Here is a 20,770-nt window from a genome sequence, read left to right on the forward strand (position 1 = left end):
AGAATAACTACAATAATCACTTTCAAATGTGGGGATGAGTGAATGTAAAAATCAGTTAAATCTGAATAAGGTTTGTAATTGAATTAACCATGTCGAGTCCAATAGGTCTAATAAGATGAGGACAATGAATTCAGCAACATGGAGGTTACCAATGACCCTAAAAATCAGTGTCTGAGAAAAGGTGTGTGTGAAAGCCTTATTGCAGTTCAACTCAAGAGTGAATGGATCTTCCTGAATCCCCACATAAGAACACGACCCAAAACCCATGGACAACATTTACCACAAAAAAGTGGTGAACCCCAAAGTACATCTGGGATGGATGAAACATGCAAAGTCAACAGTGTCAGCATCTATCAGGGAAGAAACAGGGAAAAATTGAGCAGATGAGAAATTCAGAGACAAAAAGTAGGATGGTAGTTTCCAGGAGCTAGTGGGAAAGGAGGAGAGACTGCTGTTTCATGGATACAGTCTGTTTCAAAAGATGGAAACAGTTCTGGAGGTTGATCGCACAACAACGTGGATGTACCTAACCCTACTGACTGCACACTTTAAACAGTTGAGATGATAAATTTTGTTAGTAAAACTCAGGAAACTAATCTCATAAAAATGAGGATTAGAAGTATCAAGATTAATAAAAACAGGAGTGATATACAATACTACTAAGGAAAATTTAAAAGATCTATATACATGAAAGCTGTAACCATAAATTAGAAGAGTTACTGTTGCTGTGATGGCAACTCTTCCCAAACTGATCTGACTCAATGGCATTCCAATCAAGGGAATGGACAAGTTAAATCTAATTTTAAACTTGTGTGTGTGTGTGTGTATAATTGATTTCAGAGAAGGGAGAGGGAGAGAAAGATAGAAACATCAATGATGAGAGGGAACCATTGATCGGCTGCCTCTTGCACACCCCCACATTGGGGATCGCCGCAGGTCGATGCTCAACCACTGAGCCACACTGGCCAGGCTCTAATTCTAAATGTTAAAGGGAAATGCAGAAGACACAGAATACCCAAATATTTAAAAAGAATCACATTGGAGGGCACTCATTACCTTCTTTAAAGACTTACCCTAATTCTCATATTTAAGACAGTGTGTCACTAGCATAAGCATATGAAAAAGGAAGCAGGCCATGGGGCTTTCAGCCACAGAGAAGCTAAAAAGCCTGGGTTTCCATGTCTGTATTTTTGTTCTTGAGAACATAACAGACTCTAAGAAGCTTAAGAGAGAGTTGATTGCCCTAACAGGTTTGGCTCAGCGATAGAGCATCCGCCTGTGGACTGAGGGGTCCCAGGTTCGATTCTGGTCAAGGGCATGTACCTTGGTTGCAGGCACATCCCCAGCAGGGGGTGTGCAGAAGGCAGGTGATCGATGTTTCCAACTCTCTATCCCTCTCCCTTCCTCTCTGTAAAAAATCAATAAAATATATTTTAAAAGAGAGAGAGAGAGAGAGAGAGAGAGAGAGAGAGAGAGAGAGAGAGAGAAAGAGAAAGAGAGAGTGTTGATTGCTCTAGCCCAGTGGTCGGCAAACTCATTAGTCAACAGAGCCAAATATCAACAGTACAACAATTGAAATTTCTTTTGAGAGCCAAATTTTTTAAACTTAAACTATATAGGTAGGTACATTGTTATTAACTTCATTAGGGTACTCCTAAGCTGGCCTTTGCTACAAACGTCCTCAATCTGATTGAGGTACGTTCGCTGAGGTCGACCCCTTCCAACTCTCCCATCCACACTCGTCTTGTATACTTGTTTCGTCTATCTCCTTTCGTTCATCCTCTCTATATGTCCACACCATCTCAACATACCTTTCTCAATCCTCGACACTACATCTTCTTTCACTCCACAACGCTCCCTAAAATTAACTTAATAAACTTTACTTACAACTTCGCACTGTACGTGCACGCCCGCATGTGGTATTTTGTGGAAGAGCCACACTCAAAGGGCTAAAGAGCCGCATGTGGGTCGCGAGCCGCGGTTTGCCGACCACTGCCCCAGCCGGTTTGGCTCAGTGGATAGAGTGTCAGCCCACCCTCAGATTGAAGAATCCTGGGCTCAAGTCCAGTCAGGTTTGATCCCCAGCCCTGGTCGGGGCCCATGTGGGAGGCAACCAATTGATGTGTCTCTCTCACATCAATGTTTCTCTCTCTGTCTCTCTCTTCCTCCCTTCCCCTCTACGATTAACATTTGAAGGCAACATCTTGGAAAACACAACTTGCAAGACTTTTAATTATAAATGTGTCCAACAGAAGGGAGAAAAAACAACATGGTTTTCAGTTTCAAATTTTATTAAAGTACAGAGTTAACAAGTTTTGAGTTTTCTACATAGGAAAAGACTGGTCAACTTCAGATGCTTCATAGAAAAATTAGCATTCAAAAAACAAATATAAGTCCATAGTTGCCTTTGTGACTAAAGGGGGGAAATGTTTAAAAGTTACCAAAACTCTAATCATATCTGAGACCATTATAAATTTCAGAGTAGATTTACCACATATATTACATTTTTAAAATTCTAATACTGTAAAACATAACCACATAATTTGGCTACAGCTAATTATTTCAGAAAAGTTTAAAAAATTAACAAAGTTATGACTATAAAATTTTTGTAGAATTTTCTTTATAAAGTAAAAAAAAAAACAAACCCTTAAATCTTTAATTAATGAAAACAAAACAATCCTCTTAAATTTCTTATAAATAGCTCTCAAGACATATATTACACATCTGCTTTCCTTACCTGAGAGGATTTCCCAGGATCCTTCACACCAAAGGATTACCTTCAAGAATTCTTCCATACCTTTACTCACATATATATCACTAAACTCCTATAGAAGTGAATTTGGATATATGTATTCTTAATCCACCCTTCCCCAATTAAGATTTTGCTGAAAGAATTTTACTTTAAAACAAAACAAAAGATGCCTCTTTGGTAAAATGAACATCTCTGCAAATGATTTACTGAGGAAGAAAAAAGAGGAAGATCTTGAAAATGTCGAGCATTAGTTCCGAAGATCTGTGTAAATAAATAGCTCTCCGACCAAATTAAGTAGATCTAACCTTAGAGAGCCCATCTCTGCCTGAAATGCAACACTGTATTAAAACATCTGAGTCTTGCCCAGCCGGTATGGCTCAGTGGTTGAGCGCTAACCTATGAACCAGAAGGTCATGGTTTGGTCAGGGCACATGCCCGGGTTGCAGGCTCCATCCGCAGTGGAGGACATGCAGGAGGCAGCTGATAGATGATTCTCATCATTGATGTTTCTCTCTCTCTCTCTCTCTCTCTCTCTCTCTCTCTCTCTCTCTCTCTCCCTTCCTCTCTGAAATCAATAAAAAAATATTTTTAAAAAGTAAAAAAGAAAACGTCTGAGTCTTTACAACTGTATTAAAGATGGCAGGAAACACGATGGCCTTAAGAACAAAGCCATAGGGAGTTCGTGCTATTGGAAATTAAGAAGGATGTCCTACAGAGAACCGCGTGGCTACTGCACTGTCCCTGGTTGAAGAAAGAGGCCCAATGTTCTCTCTGTGCAAACAGGGTCTTAGCCCACGGGCACCCTTTCTTAGTTACAGGATAAACCCTCTTTCCTTTCCAAGAGGGGCAGGACACGCACGCACAGCAAACTGAGAGGCTATTTAGAAAGGCAGTCGAGGGAGAAAAAAGCCCAGGTAGCTTAAACGCAGGCTCTGCATTCCCTTTTCATAGGTAATATGAAGCACCAATGGTAGTAAACTTCTGGCCAAAATTAAGCACATAATTTAAATTTCTTTGTTAATCCTCATTGAGGATATTTTTCCATTGATTTTTAGAGAGACTGAAGGGTAGGAGAGACAGAGGCAGAGACACATCGATGTGAGAGATACATCAATTGGTTGCCTCTCGCACATGCCCCGACCAGGGCCAGGTATTAAGCCTGCAACCGAGGTACGTGCCCTTGACCAGAATCAAACCTGGGACTCTTCAGTCCGTGAGCTAACATTCTATCCACTGAGCCAAACCGGCTGGGGCAACACATAATTTTTCAAAGCCATATTAAAAAGGCAGAGGGTGACAAATGGGTGGGTGGAACTAGCACAAATAGCAGTCACCCATAATGAAGAAACTTCTGAGGAACTAAAACTAAACACTTTGGTGTGGGAGCCCCCCTGCTGGCCATTCCTGACGGGCACCAGAGCCCAGGTCCCCAGTGACCTCACTCTCCCACGGCCACAGGAACACAGTCCGTTACACCACCAAGGAGCTCCACATATCTCTGGCAACCAATTCCTTCAAGCCATTTCCCAAGAAACTGTGAGAATAAAACCAAGACAAGAGCAAGACCCAGTAAGGACAAAGTAGGGTGTCCGCAAGCTTTGATAGAAAAGTCTCTGGCGTTCAGTCAGGTGACATGTCTGGTTACACAGCAACACTCGCAAAAGAGCCCCTCCCCCGCTCAGTCTTTTTACCCACGGAAATGAAGGGGAAATGTCCCACATTGGATGAATAGCACAGAGGAAACAGAGTTTTTAAAACTCTTTGGGCTTTCATCACTAAAGGAATCTGACCAGCAGCTTCTAGGGATGCACTTTTTAAATTATGTACAAAAAGTTGTAGGAAGCAAAAGTCTATTAATTAAAAAAAGAATTTACCAAATGAACACCATTGTTATAGTAATTCAAAGCAATTGGCAAAATTTTTCCAGTTTCTTAAATCACGATAGCACAAAAACATAGGCTTCTTTAAACCTATAGTTGAACGTTGACTCATCACCTGAGTATTGTTTATTACAATGAATAATCATGAAAGCCAACTTAATTTATATGCCCACAGTCCTCAGAGTACATCCACATCTCTCTTGATCATTCAGATACACTTGTTTAAATTTTCAGTTGAGAATAAAAAACCAGATGACTGTAATTATGCCTCTTGTGTCAGACCAAATTTCAGAAAGGAACTACAGGCCACAAACCAAGTCTTAAGCCTCTGGAAACCGTGGGTTGGCTGGGCAAGCTAAGGAAGGAAGCGCCCAGGGCCCTGCCATTGGCAATGGCCTTTCTTTTGTGTTTCCCTGAGCATCTTTCTGCAGGGGGAGGGGGAGGGGGCCAACAAAGGCCAGCCAAGGAATACTTTGTCAGCCTGACCTTGACTTGCTGTAAGGACCAGTTCCAAAGTCACATAGCTGGCTACCAGACCCAACTAGCAGGAAGAAAACCTAATAAAGCTAGTTACTGATACAACCCCAGCTCTTGATCCGCCTCCTCCTGTGGTCTTTCCTAAAGCCAATCTCCCTTCCTCTGGCCACTGCAGCAACCAGGAAGCTGCTGCTACACACACAGTCCCACTCCCTCAACCGGTCCCCACTCCCAGTGCTCCACTCCCAGGGGGTAGGCTGCCCGTGGCAGCTCTTCATTTTGTGGCTCCAGATCATCTTTCAACTGCTGAGCACAAAGAACTCCTGCCTAACAAAAGGCTCTTTCTCACACACAAGTGCCTTTTAAAACTGAATCTCAGACGCTGTCAGTAAGGCAAGTTCCCAGAAGAATCAATCTGTTGTATTTGTTTTCCTCGGAGGAGGGCAAAAAAGTAGGAATGAAGTATTTGGCTAATTCCCAAAGCCAGCTTTTTGGCACACTGGAGCCCAGTTGACGTGGGACCCAATTCTGCCCAACTCATACAGTGGGGCACAGACCAGCTTTTCCATCTCAGACCTTCTCTGCCGGGGAGTTTGAGGAGTCTTTCCATCCTGCATGAGACACTAACAGGACACCCCAAGGTGTCTCCACTGGTCTCTAACAGACTTTCCACCAAGTAAACTCTTTTCCTGACTGAGAACATCAGCACCGAAAATGGACATCTTCTTGGGCAGCTGCCCGAAGTCCAGTATCTCATGCGGATTAGCTTACAAGTATGTGTTTTAGAACTTTCTGTGGATGTTAGTGATGGCTCCATTAAAAAGCCCCACCGTCCGTCCACCTTTCCTTCTAAGTATATTTGGTCACTTCTACTTGTTTAACCGGCTTATCTGGTCAGCCCTGTCGAGGTGCTGCCTGTGATCCCCACCTCAGCAAATCTACTGCAAAACCCCACAGTGGCCATTAACGGTGTGGCTCCCTTACACATCTGGAAATCAAAAGCCCTCCGCCTCCACCATTTCAAAGGCCTCAAGGTGGAAGAGAAACTGGGGGGCTGACCTTAACACTGAAAGGGGCGCAGCAGGCTTCAGCCAGAAAGCAACCTTCCAGGTAAGGCTCTATAGTATTATTACTGTTAATAGCACGAACAAGTAAGACCATAGCTCTCCATTGTTCAGACAAAAAAACAACATGAATATTGTTCTATCATTATGTGAATAACTCCACAAATAAGAGTCGTAATTATTGCAGTGACTCTGATCAGGTAGTGATAATCCGGGAGGGGGGGGGGGCGGGGCGGGGTGTCACACAGGTGGTGATAGCAAATTGTGCTTTGTCACATAACAAAGATACTGAACCCAGAAAGGATGAGGGGACCTCGAGGAAGGGCAACAGAAGGACAACGGCAGATGTGATTCCCAGCATCACAACTTCCAAGGGAAACGTCTGGGGGCCCGGAGGAAGCAGCACAAGTGGCGCTAAAAGCAGGTGCTGCCTCTTGTGCCCTATAAATACCAGGGGGCTGTGTGCGGGGTCCCGCAGGCCCAGGTGTGCACAGGGGTCTGCATTCTGTCAGGGGCTGAAGGCCCAAGATTTTGGCATGTTTTCTATTCCAAGGATAAGAATGACAGGCCACACAAGGTAAATTTCTACCCCTGTGAGGTGTCATACTCCAAACTGTTTTGGTAAAAACGTGCAGAAGAAAACTATTAGCCTAACTACCACCCCAGTTTTTAGAGGTAAGACACATACAAAACATAGCATCACTCAGGATCAACTTGGTTAAAATTTTCAATTCTTTTGGGATAACTTGGTAGTTTCTTTTCGAATTTCAGAATTAAAAAGCTCATCAGGTGATTTTTTCCTCCCCTGAAAGCCAGGGGAAGCCAGCTTTTCGAAAAGCGCCAGTCAGACCCCTGGGACACTTGCTCAAAGGACGTCCCTTCCAGCTGCAGGCCTCACACATAGAACTGCCGAGAAGGACAGCAGAGGGGCGCCACCAGCGTCCACAGGTACAGCATCACGCACATCCAGCAGGAGGCCATCTTGACCCAGAAGATGGACCAGCTCCCGCTGAAGAAGGTTTCAATGTAGGCACTTTCATAGCTGTGGGAACGAGAGAGCCATCGTGGTCAGCGCAGGAGGAGAACCCGTGGGAGAAGGTCTCTTCTACCAAGTGTCTCCCTGCGTTTGCCCCCCGCCAGCCTTTCCTGTTTTCCTAACAACTGAATTCTTCTATAATTCACACCTACTTAAAGCATGCAACTCAAGGACTTCCATGTGCACAGACTTGTGGAACCACCACCATTGGTCAACTTTAGAACATTCTCATCACCCCAAAAAGAAAACCTGCACCCATAGCTGCCCTCCCATTTCCTCCCCTCCTCCTGCCCCCAGCAGTCACTCATCTACTTTTGGTCTTTATGGATTTGCCTATTTGGGACATTTTCATTCTCATATGGAATCATGTGGCCTCTTGGGACTGCTCTTTTCACTCAGCACAATATTTTCAAGGCTTATCCCTGCTGTAGCACGTATCGGTATTGCCCTTTTATTGCTGAATAGTATTCCATTGTCTGCATGCAGCACGTTTTGTTTACCCATCATCAGTTGATGGGCATTTGGGTTGTTTCCCCTTGTTGGTTATTAGCAATGCTGCCTCTGTGCACCCCGTGTACAAGATTTTGTGTGGCCATAAACGTGCCTCATCTTCACTTGGATGTAATATTTGGGAGTAGAGTTGCCAGATCATGTCCTAACTCGATGTTTAACATTTGGAGGAACTGCCAAACTGCTTTCCAAAGCAGCTGCACCATTTTCCAGTCCTCCCTGGAGTGCAGGAGGGTTCCAAGTTCCCCACATCCTCAACACTCACTATCTGCCTAATTGATCACAGCTCCCTCCATTTTTTTCCTTCAGTTTCCCAAGCCAGAAATTCTTGGAAATTTTCAAAGGATCACGGGGAAGCATCAGAAGCTCCCTTCCTATCTTCTCCTTCAGGAAGATGGTTGGGAAGATGATCACTTGGTTTGAAGCCACCACCCACCACCCCCATCCCCACAAGGTACTCCTCATTCCTCTTCCTCATTTCATTTTTCACCCCAACACTCACCCCGATCTGACACACTGTATCTGGCTAGGTTCACGGTCTCCCCCATTAGAATGCAAGCCCTGCCCCCCAGAACAGTGTGGCACGTGGGAGCCACTCAAATGTGTGTGGAATGAATGAATAGAAAGCACAATAAGCCTAAATGCCTAGCCCATGTGTATCCTAATTTATATCACGTTCGTGTCCAACATAAAGTTTGGATTAAAGAATAATGCAAAGAGAATCTGTATGTTGTGACAGGGAAAAGAGTCTGTATGTTGTGACAGGGAAAGCCAGGTGTATCCTATACTGCCACGTTAATAAAAAACAAACAAAAAACCTCAAGGAGGGGCGGGTAATATGTGTAATCATATTTATGATAAAAATTATAAATGCATAGAAAAAGAATAAAAGAATATATACCACATTGTTAGCAGTGGTTGGGGGAGGAGTCACTGTTACTTTTTATATTTCCATATTAGTTTTTTTAAAAGCTGTTTTAAGCTTTTGTCATGAAAGTGTGAAGGAAAAAAGGACAAAATACAAAGCAGAAAAGGGATAAATACACAATGCAGATAATGTATACAGATGATGTATTATGGAACTGTACACTTGAAAACTATAATCTTATCACCCAATGTCACCCCAATAAGTTTAATACAATTTTTAAAAAGCAGATGATTACTTAAGAATTCCAAGTGCTTCCTCCATTACCATTACTATCTCTTCAAGACTACCCATATGCAGTTAACCTTCCTTTTTTTTTTTTAAGTTGCAGTAAGCCTTGGCAATTCCCAGGGTTAAAAGTATGCCACTAGACTAAACTTGAACTGTTTTGGTAAAGGTGAGCACAGCTTGACTTGGAAAACCATTTAGCTGACCGTGGAGATTTGCTCTGTGCCTCAGCACCATATGGAACAGGACTCACCTTGCTTTTATAAAGACTTCCCCTTCTAAAACCCCTACGAAGGTGGGCCACTCACTTGAACCAGTTGGTGACGGTCATCATCACATAGAGGGAAGCCAAAAAGAAGACTCCGTGGAAATAGGAATAGCTGTAGACGGTGCTTCTCTTCTCATCATAAATGACGCCCGGCCCCTCTTTCATATTCTGTGGGTCTTCAGTGTCTGTGAACCACAAAGCCAGCACCAGCTCAATGAGTGAACACATGCACACTGACCGCTTTAGCAAAGACACACTCGCTTCAACCCAGGGGCTGTTCCGTAGGAAAGATGCCAAAAGCCACTTGTACCTTAAGGCATTTTCATCTATGCCAAAAGCACAAACCCCCCACCCTACCCCAGAACCTTCCTGAACAGGATGAGTTACCTAACATCCCATATATTTTATTTATTTATTTTAAATCTATTGAGGGATCAAGTCAAGTTTATTTATTTTTATTGATTTGAGAGAGGGGGGGAGAGAGAGAAAAAGAGAGAGAGAAACATCAATTTGTTGTTCTACTTATTTATGCACTCACTGGTTGATTCCTGTATGTGCCCTGACCAGGGATTGAACCCACAACCTTGGCATATACCAGTAGGGACCACGCACTAACCAACTGAGCTGCTATATTTAATAGAGCAGGGGGGAAAAAGCCATTAAAAACACAAAACTTATTATAAGCTCAGAAGAAAGTGAGAAAGAGTAGAGAACTCCTCAAGCCCCCGGGATCCTCCAATTCAAGAAGAAAAGTTAAGTTGAGGAAAAGAATGGTCCAAATTATGGTGTCAGGATCTCTTGGTATTTTCCAAATTTTCATTCCTTTAAAAAATGTACTTTCTGCTTCTCTAAATCTCACTGTATAACTTAAATATGAGCCAAAATATTAGACTGATTTCTTGCCTGCCAGAATAGCGAAACAAACCAAGAAAACCTCACAACCCTTTGGGGAGAGTATGAAAAGTACGTACACGGTAAACTGGCTGTGGAAAAAAGTTTCCCCTTACCATTCAGTTATTTGTACGTGAATCCCAAATGCCTACAGACTAGAGCAACAGGTCTGCAGGGCCACACAGATGCATAGAGGGCAAGTTCTCTACTCACCTTCTCCATAGGGACCGAAGCAAAAGCAACACCGAGCTACCTGAGAGAGCAAAACCAACAGTCAGGTGACTTGCTCTCCGCTCCCCACACCAGTAAAGCACTAACGGCCACTGCGTGCCAAGCCGCCCCCGTCTGAATTATATCCCAGGCCCGGAACTGCACACTTTACCCCTTCGGGAGGTGTTAACGAAGCACCTGCTCTTCCCAGATGCTCCAGGTGCTGGTGATGGGAAATACAATGGACTGAGGGGAGCTGCCTTCAAGGGAGCACACTCAGTTACTGCACCTGCTGTGGCAGACAGTCTCTACACTGCAGCTCCCAGGCTTTGCCCCAGCAGTCACCCTGCCCGAGGGCAAGCCCTTCCTGGACAAGCCACAGGAATGAATCCCACAGCAGGGGGGAAAGGGAGCAGCCACTGACCCCTGGGGGACAGGCCCGATGGGCCACATTTTCCCTGGAGCACTTGTTGGGGGTCAGCAAAGATGTGTCCGGCCTGCAGTGCCCTCCAACATCACCCTCGCCCTCGCCCTTGGTCCACTCTGCCTCTTCCCTTTCTTTTCTCACTTTCCTTTCACTAATATATCTCCTGCTCATCAAACTACCTGGGCAGCTGCCTCTGAAAAACTCAACCTGAAACACAAAGTGACTGAGACAAGGTCCCCGCTCTCATGGAGCTTACTCCTGGTGCTTCGCTCTACTCGCTACTTCATTAAACCCTCTCCAACCTCTGAGGCTGGGATGATTATCCTATTTACAGTTGAGGAGACTGAGGTCAGGCAACTAGCTTAGTGAAAGAAGCTGGAACATGAGTGCGGGATGAGAACTCCAAGGCCCATGACTCACAAGAGGCAACCAGTAGCATGTGACATCTAGGAAGTGGTGGGGCCAGGAAAATCAGCGATGGTAACGCGAAGGGATCTGGAAGCAGGAGGCCTACCTACACTTCCTGTAAAAATCAGGCTGCTCAAATGGCACGGGGTGCCGAGGTCAGGGATGGTGGGATACTTCCCTTTGAAGAGCCTTTGGTATCTTTCAAATTTCGTACCAACTTACTCAACATAATAAACTTAATTTTAAAAATATCAGGTTATGAACAATAACTACATGACTTCAGAAGTACGCTCGTAAACAGATAAGAAACACAAGTACCAAGGAGGTCGGGGAAGTGCTGGGTGCTGGACACTCCAGCTGATAATATTTTTACTACAAAGAACAGAGAGCCAAGGACAAGGACATGGGAGCCTAGGCCTTCACCCCATTTATCCACCTCATGGCCACGTCCCTGTTTCCCTCCTACATCAAGGGAACTTGTAATAGAGGGACTGGCCTTGACAGAACCTTGCATCGAGTGGCACAAAGACTCACTAATTCATTCAGGGAGCCCAAGACATGGTGTGCTGGGATCCCAGTTCTTCAGAAGCTTCAGTTACAAGAAACGAACTCTCTTTCAAAGGAGCACCCTGTGAAACGTGATGCAAGGGGAGCAAACCCATCCTGCATGCTCCCCACTTCCGGAGGAGACACCGGACATTTTCCTCGGAAAAAGAAAAACATCCTATCTCAAATCGTACTTAGAGACTCACTGTTCTTTGCACATTAACTCTGTGCATGACAGGGATACTGAAACCATACGGTACCACCCCAGCAGGTGGTCACCCAGTCGGTGGTGAGAACAAACGCCTGCCTTCCAGAGACCATTCTCTTATTCGGTCTCCTTATTCATTCTCTTATTCAGTCTCTTTTTTAAGTGACAGAAAGAGCTGGGGAATGATGCTGGCAGACTGACAAGCCCTCACAATGGTTCCCTCTCTCCAGGTCAGGTGCCGGAGAGACCATCCCCAGAGGTGCAGCTGCAGAAGGAAGAACCCATCAGATAAGCCAGGGCTCTTAAATCCAGGGAAAGCTATTAGGATGCAGCCAGGGCGGGATGCCAGGCAGGGTTCCCAGCCCAGCCAGGCCAGGAGCAGCAGCTGAGCTCTTGGGTATCAGTGGTTAGGAACACAGGCTCATAGTTACATGCTGGCAAATCAAAAGTTTAAATGACTTTGCAAAATGGAGAGAAAACCCTCATTGGGTTTTTATGAGGATAAAATGAAATGACATATGTAGCACCTAGCACAGTGCCTGGAACATAGCAAGTGCCACAAGTCTTAGCTATCACTGGACTTTCCATTCTTGGGGTCAGGGCTGAGTTGTTTCCTGGCTGCCTCCATCTGGTTAGACCTTTTTAAATCCTGGATGTTCCAATGTAATAAAATACACTCTGCTGACCACTGGCATCTGCCGACCAGTATGATTCTTTGGACATTTATTGTTCCCAATTCTTTACCCAGTGAAATGCCCACCTGATGGAACTGACACCCTTAAATATGCTAATGTACAGACAATGCTCAGCCGTGTGGCATACAGCAGATGCGGTTCCTCCCCTTCTCCATCGTTCTCTCCTCCTTCGGAACAGCTATTACATAGCCTCACAGTTGTGCTATGCATGGAGGGCACAGGCAGGTATAAAACAGAGGAATGGACTAGAAATTGTAGAAAACCACACACATTCCATTATGACAGAAGAACAAAGAACAGCTTGACAAAGCCACCCCGGCCTCTGGTGGGAGGTGGGCAGCAGGACGCCACACAAGAGGCCAATCTTGTTGGAGGAAACGCAACGATTTTAATCCCATCGTATATATAGGATATTTCTTTATGAATAAAAACTGTCTTCTTGGGATCATGGAATGCAGATCAATAAAGATACAAATAAACATACAAAGCCTTCCTGGGAAGTGGGTCTTCTGAGAAAAGCAGGACAGGAAAGGGAAAGAAACTTACTTCCAGTTCGGGAGCTGCATAGCGCCCCTGCAGAGCATCAGAACTCGATCTCGTTGTCGATGTCAAACTAGGAAACAAACAGAAAGGTCAGCAGAGCACATGGACGTGCTATGTCCCATCAGAGGAAGGGCAGGGCTGCTGGCCAATGTCCAGTGAGAGACTCACGACACCCACAGTCCTCCCCGCTTAGATAAACGTAGTCTATTTAATATCCACTGTATTCCAAAACTGGCTGACTGATTCTATAGCTAATGTTTTGACATGAATTGCATTAGATCATTTTGTGCAAAGAGAAGTTGGTAAAGAAAAATAAGGCCAAAACCAGTTTAGCTCAGCGGATAGAGCGTCGGCCTGTGGACTGAAAGGTCCCAGGTTCGATTCCGGTCAAGGGCATGTACCTTGGTTGCGGGCACATCCCCAGTGGGGAGTGTGCAGGAGGCAGCTGGTCGATGTTTCTCTCTCATCGATGTTTCTAACTCTCTATCTCTCTCCTTTCCTCTCTGTAAAAACTCAATAAAATATATTTAAAAAAGAAAAAGAAAAATAAGTGTCTTTTGGTCCCATTATCTTGGTTTTTGCCTCTCTTCCCTTAACTGCCAAAATAATTTTCTGATTTCACTTTTATCATTCCCCTCCCTTTGACCATTCTCACTTAGAAGGGATTAAAAGCAACAGAGGAACCCAGAGATGGCAATAAAAATCCAGGGCATTAAAAACAAAGGGCACATTACTTACTGTGGTAATCAGCCTACAGCAGAACAAGGTTTTCTGTTTAGAAATTCAATACAGACTAACTAGCTGTGGATGTGATTTTTTGAAAAATATCTTCTTGCCACTTTCCCCATACCTTGAGAGGTAAAATGTTATAAAATTTTACTTACAGGAGTAAAAAAAGTATTTATTTTCCCTAGGGGAAAAGGGGGGAACATTTTAAGCAAATTATACTTAGGGTTCCATCTAACTGCATAAATTTGCTTAGCAAATATTTACTGAAGGTCTGCCACGTGTTAGGACCTATTCTAAGCACTGGGGACTCAGTGAAATCCCTGCCCTCAATGCAGCTTTGGTGCTAATCTGGAGGCAGGTAGAGTGGTATGTGTGTGGGAGGGTGACAAATTGGGGAGTGTTGCCTAGTAGAGGCAGGAATTAGCAGGTTCTTTTCAACCAAATAAACCTCATGAGGAAACACTGCCTTCTCTGCTCATTATCATCCTCTTTCCCAAGGAGAGAAGAGATCAATGAGATGCAAATCTATATATATAAAAGCCTAATATACTAAGTGTCCGACCGAATGGTTGACCATTTTGTCGACCGTTTGGTCAACCACTCGACTAGTCGCTATGATATGCACTGACCACCAGGGGCAGATGCTCTGACCAGTAGGTTAGCTTGCTGCTGGGGTCTGGCCGATTGGGACTGGGTGAGACGGGCCAGACACGCCCTGAAGCCAACCTCCTGCAGTCCCTCACTGGCCTCTAAAATATGTCTTCTAATTAATTTCCTTTCAATGTGCATGAATTTGTGCACTGGGCTTCTAGTAAACAATAAAAAGCCTTAGTCATAAAAAGGTCCTCTGGGATCCAAGCTACTGCTTCTTTTGTGGTCCATTGAAGACCAATAGCATCACTTTCATTTCTGCTTTGAACAGATGGATGCTAATTGAGGCCCACTCCACTCCCACTTCCTGACTCTAAGCCTGGGTAGATGAATGACAGAAACATTCCAATGGCTGTGCACCCAAGAAATTTACACCTTGCTCCTGCATTTAAGTGTGCTATATTTTGTGCCTTTGAATTATGATTTAAGATAGTATACAGTTTCCATGGGGATAAATATAACTTTCAATTTTAGGAACAGGTCAGTATCTGGAATTTTCATCTAAAAGATGATTTAAAGAGAGTAGAATATATATTCATTTTATAAATTCTTTGCAATAGATCGTTCCAGAAAAACAAAGCTTTGATTCTGGCACTTTTGCAGCTTCACTTCCACCATCAGCACTGAAAGGGGAACTTTGTATGCTTCTTGAAGTACCTATATTCAGTTCATGGTGATGTGTGACTTCTACAAGTAGATGTTACTGTAAAATAAGGTCTTTATTCAGTAGTGGCCTTTCCCCACAAAACACTTTTCTTGGGATTATTAAGAAAATATTGTTTTTACAAGCTCTTACAAAACACAGAAAATTCTTACTGTCTGTATTCTGGCTGCTATTGACCCATCTGTTTGGTCAGTGCAAGACAAACTGGTATAAAATAATTCCCGGATTATCCATAATCTCTTATCTCCTAGACCTAAAATGTGAGTGGTGTTAACCAGGACTTCCTGTGGGGGGCGCAGGAGACTAACAGTATTTGGTTGGAACAATGCTTTCCCATACAGAGAACGTCCACTACACGGCAGCATGGCCGCTGTGCCTGGTCCCCGTCACAAAAAGCAAGCAGTGGCTTTCAGGCATCGTGACAACCAAAAAGATAAGATGCCTCTCTGTACCTTTGCCCAGGAACCACTGCCCTGCCCACAGTGACAAAGAGATTCAAACACAGGTGCTCACGCACTGGCCAAATGCCCCCAGATTACAGAAAATCTCTAAAACCATGTGCAGACTTTCCTATGGGACACCACAGATTCTGATTCCCTCACACACTTGCAGGGCAGGCCTTTGAGAGGTCCCATGGCCATTCCCAGCCTTTGTGCGGTGAATTCAATTATGTTCCCGCTGCTGTGTAAATGGTGACGCACAGCTCCCAAAGGAGACCGGAGTCCTTGGGGAGCGTGGGGGAGGCCTCAGCAGGTCCCGGAGCAGAACATGGGAATTTCTAGCTGGCTGGCTGGCAAGTGGAGGATTCCCAAAGTAAGATACACCCCCTCCCTTTCTCTTAAAGCAGAGTATCAGGCCCAGAACACACGAGAATAGACAGCCCCCTTGATTCACCAATTGTTCTCTTTTTAAGCCAATCTCTCTAATGCCAACTTACCAACCTTGTATCTATGTCCACACAGTATGCAACATGGCTGTGAATGTCCCATTTTCAACTAGCCAGTTGGAAATTTAATAAAGATTCTTTCTTAGCTTTTATAACTTTATATCCAGTTTTTTGTTATGCTTAAGAGAAAATATAATCCTTTCTTGTGTAAGCTGTCTAGGAATTTGAAGTAGCTGGGTAATGTTTCACAACACAAGTGCCTCCTGATAATGTAATTATGTGAGTCATCTAGCTTATCTTTCTACCAGAGTGAAGAATGGACCTTACTCCAAGCCAACAAAAGGGGAAAAGTTCTGACCCGTCTCTCCAAATAGCCCAGCAAAAGAGACTCAAGGAGAGGTGTCCTGAAATCGGGGGTGCAGAGCTGTAGGAATAGGCTCCATACCCATTTTCTTTTAGGTACAGTGAGGGGATTGAACTCGATTGACTCCAGAATTCTATCCAGTCTGACAGCTTGAACTTGAAACCAACAGAAGAATACTCTCAAAATCCTGAGGCCAAGGAGGGAATTAAGGAATAGTTTGGGGAAGCCAGACCGAGGAGGGTGTGGGGAGACCGGCCTACAGAATGAGCCATTGGGGCGCTCCTGCATGGGGTCCAAGCTGTGACACTTCCTCCTCACAGTGATGCCTGGAGGCAGCAGAAGGGGGTCTGGAGAAAGGGTAGCCTCGGTCAGAAAGCCAGGGAGTGAGTTTGGGCCGAGCCCTTCTTCAAGCTGAGACCACAAAAGAGCAAAACACACTCACAGCGAGTGTGTCAGCAGCAGGACTTGGAACAGAGAGCCAGGAACTGAGGACAGAAGTCATCATGAGAGCCCCTAAAGTGGTGTGAGTGTGTGTGTGTGCGGGGGAGGGGGGGGGGCAGGGGGGTGGTGGTGGAATGCGTGTGTAGGAGGGACTCCTATACATGAATAGGTAAGAAGACAGCACAGTGAGCCTTCTATGACCTTACAGAAAATTCAGCCCCAGCAATCCTGGACTTTCATTGAAAATGGGTGATTTCTTCTCCCTTTAATGTGCATACACACTACCTAGTCTTTTAGCTTCCTATAGATTCTATTATTTCTAGAAATTCCTGCAATCGTGTGCAAATGACAGTTTCCACCCAACCTCTTTTTGTAACATCTTCCAAACTTTCATTCCTCTGAGTCTGGGAGGAAAACATAAACTCTAGAAGCCGTGATTTGAAAACCTCCTGATTGGCTGCCTCCCACCCCCAGCAGGAATTCCCTTTATTCACCGCTCTACTCACTAGGCCTGAACTCACTTCCCTCCGGGAGCTGCAGTGAAGACTGAGCAAACATTGATCACCCCCCACACACTACCCCACACTCCCCCCCCCCCCGCCCCCCCCCGCCTCCCCAGCCCCCCTCCCTCTCCCCCCCACTCCTCCCCCCCTCCCCACCCCCCACCCCCTGCTGTGGAGCTTCACAGTGTGTTACACACACCCCGAGCGCCACCTGGTTACCCTGCCCTCGACTTGGTGTGTGGCTGCTGTTTCCCACCTCCTCTTCCATCTGGCACTATGGTTTTGCAGTTTAATTACTAGCATTCGATTAACATTTGCTATTGGCATTTAGACAGACTTTAAGTAGCAGCTGTCAGCTTTGAACGTTGTTACCTTTTGGGGACTATCAGACTAGAGTCCCTAGACCATACCAACCTCCACTGTGGTGCCTCTGAGGTCCGGAAGAAGTGATGTTTTATTTAGCATCACTCATTCAAGGGTGGCGGTGAAAATCTGATAGGGTAAAAATTCCATGCTGCAAAATGACACCATTTGTGGCAATTCTATCTGCACTAAGTAGAATTTTTGCCATCTTTCCATTGATAGGTTTAAAGCCCTGCCTTACCTAAGGGGCAAACATTTTTTTAGGTATCTAACAACCCACAAAAACATATGATTTTAATCTTTCAAAGTTCTTTATAGTTTTTTTTCTCTGATAACAAGAATAAAAATAAATCATAGCCCTGGCCAGTATGATTCAGTGATACAACGTCAGCCCACACAAGGAAGGGTTGTGGGTTCGATTCTGGTCAAGGGCACATACCTGGGTTGCAGGTTTGTCCCCAGTTTTCTCTCTCTTCTCTCTCTCTCTCTCTCTCTCTCTCTCCCCCCCCAACCCCCCCCCCCACACTCCCCCCGTCACTTCTACTCTCTGAAAAAGCAATGGGAAAAAATATATATCTTCAGGTGAAGATTACTAAAAAAAAAAAAAAAAAAAGTCACCACTATTACAAATTTGGTTCCTTTCCTTCCTGATTTTTTTCTATATACATAAACACAACTATATTTTATTTTAAAAATGGAATACTCTATATTTATAGTTTAGTAACCTACTTTATCCAACACTCAACTTATCAGTGTTTTTAATAGGCCAATTCAGAAAAAAACATTTGAGAGACCAATGAAATTAGCCATGTTGCTGCCCTTTTCCCCAGAAGCCAAACAATAACAGACTCAGGAAGAAAAGGCTTGCTCAAAAGAAGGAAGAGCTGAGAATCAGGATTCAAAACTTGGGCGCCTTTATGTTTTTTTCTGAAAACATTCATTGACTTGGGCCTGAATCCTATCTATTTCTGTTAATAAGTGGTACTCAGTGAACAATCGTGTCATCATTAAAAATAAAAGGCCAGAAACTGGTCACCAGGTGTGGAGGAGAGGCTGTTCCGTGACAGCCACTGTCTGTTCCGCAAGCTAGACCTGGGCCAGAACAGAGGTTGCTTTCTGCAAACCCCCCTTAGAGAAGGTCTGATAATAACTAATGTTCATCTGACATAACTCCGAAGCCTCCCTTGACTCCTGCTACATGCTGGTCCTGGAACAGGTTGTTGTCCTGACCTGGTCAAGCACGTAAATTTAATTCCCGTGCCTGGTAGTGTTGGAGCACCACCCCCACTTTACCCTATATAATTCTTTGGCACCTGCCAAGAGGCACAGGGATTCATTTGGTCCTACAACCGCCCACGACATGCCTCGGACGTCAGTTTTCCTCAAAAAACGCTGCTAATTACCAGACTGGAGTGGCTAGCCTCCTTCTCTGCCCTCTGTTTACAGAGGTTGATTTTCAGTCCTGGGGCTTTTCCCTGGGGCTGGGTGTACTAACACCATGGTCCCTCCTGGTGCAACGAGGAGGCTGTCACCATGTCAAAGACAGAGTGAGCATCAATGTCACCACCACCTGCAACACAAGCAAGTACTTGGTCCCTTTCTAACATTAGGGGGTGGTAGAAGCTATAAGAGAAAATGCCAACTTGCCCGGAAAGATGTTTTATTTACACAAGGTATCACCAACAGCATCATTTCATTTCAGCCAAAGGAAGATTATAATGCGCCCAGGACAAGTTGAAATGTTTATATACTAAAACATATCCAATAGAACACAGAAGTAAAACCTAAACATGAAAAGGTTACTGTCAAAGAGGAACGTAATTATCAGTGAAACATCTACCCAGAATAAGAAACGAACCATTTCTGGTCCTTACTTTTCTCTCTCTCTAGCAATCTTTTAAACATTTTAAAGGTATAAGAACACTCACCGTAAGCATGTGAAATGCAGCCTGCTTACGTATCACACCCACTTTTGGGGAGCTCTGGACTCCTTAATGGCACTGTGGGTTTTAGCATAAAAAGAAAAGAGGGGTACTTCCTGTCTTTCCTAGACAAGGCACAAAATGACCGTGTGCGTAGTGCTTTGTGTTTTGCATCAACAGAAGAACAAAGGGTATTTCCCTTGGATTAGAAAGTTCCCCAAACATCCTGGCGCATACCTCACTTTGTGTTCACTTGCCGTCCAATAATGCTTTAGCAAGTAATATTCAATCGTCTTTTAAAGGGTTGCAATGTATCACATCCTTATTTTATTTATTCCCTATAAATATAAGACAAATGAAGTCCAAACACCTATTATTTCTATTCTCCTTCTTCCTTAGAAGGCATTTGTTTTGCTGCCTCGCAGCTGCTAAAACTTATTTAAATTCTTCTCCTGCACATTAAAAGTCTGTGAAGATGAGCTCAGGCAATCCTAAAACTTACCATGAATATAAGATGCACGCAAACAAGAGAGTGGTACCCAATCCAGTCACCAAGTTTTCGTCTCTGTACAGGTCCTGACCAAAGTCAGGCACACAGATCGTAACGTTCTTCCCATGTGCATCCAGAACTTGCAAAGGAAAAACAAAGTAACCACAGTTAAATCAGAAAAACCTGCTGTAACTCACTCACTCATTTGGGGAAAATTCAGGTAGCTTAGAAGAGTCAAGACTTATCACTGGGAACTTCTACTCTATAGTACAACTCGACTCAGGCTAGACTGTGGCTATTTCAAAGCACCCCTCTCCCACCTCACACCTCTGCAAACAGGACCCCCCGATTCTAAAGGGTTCTTCAGTTCACGACCTTTGCAAGAGCCTTGCTCTTTTTCACCACTATTCAAATATTACACAGTACACTTAGATTCTTTTTGTTGTTGTCATTAATCCTCACTCAAAGATCTTTTTTTCCATTGATTTTCAGAGAGAGTGAAATGGAGAAAGGGGGTAAGACAGAGAAAGAAAGAGAAACATTAATGTGAGAGAGACACATCATCGATTGGTTGTCTCCCACACAGGCCAGGGATCAAACCTGCAACCTGGGTATGTGTCCTTGACTGGAATCAAACCCCTCACCCTTTGGTGCTTGGGTCGACATTCTAACCACTGAGAAACACCCAT

General features: G+C 44.4%; 1 protein-coding gene across 5 annotated transcripts in view; it reads right to left on the reverse strand.

Moving 5' to 3' along the window:
• Nucleotides 1-6,882: 6,882 nt before the first annotated feature.
• Nucleotides 6,883-20,770, reverse strand: part of SERINC5 (serine incorporator 5) — a 95,022-nt gene continuing 81,134 nt past the window's right edge. For all 5 annotated transcript variants that reach the window (XM_036309969.1, XM_036309970.1, XM_036309971.1 and 2 more), the window contains 5 exons: nt 20,094-20,220; nt 13,072-13,138; nt 10,245-10,284; nt 9,181-9,325; nt 6,883-7,215 (listed from right to left, as the gene is read on the reverse strand). In XM_036309969.1, coding sequence (XP_036165862.1) covers nt 7,068-7,215; nt 9,181-9,325; nt 10,245-10,284; nt 13,072-13,138; nt 20,094-20,220 — 527 coding nt within the window. In that variant the 3' untranslated portion in view covers nt 6,883-7,067. The remainder of the gene's footprint in view (nt 7,216-9,180; nt 9,326-10,244; nt 10,285-13,071; nt 13,139-20,093; nt 20,221-20,770) is intronic.

This window comes from Myotis myotis, unplaced genomic scaffold (genome assembly GCF_014108235.1).
Source record: "Myotis myotis isolate mMyoMyo1 unplaced genomic scaffold, mMyoMyo1.p scaffold_m19_p_5, whole genome shotgun sequence".
NCBI classification, from domain to species: Eukaryota; Metazoa; Chordata; class Mammalia; order Chiroptera; family Vespertilionidae; genus Myotis; species Myotis myotis.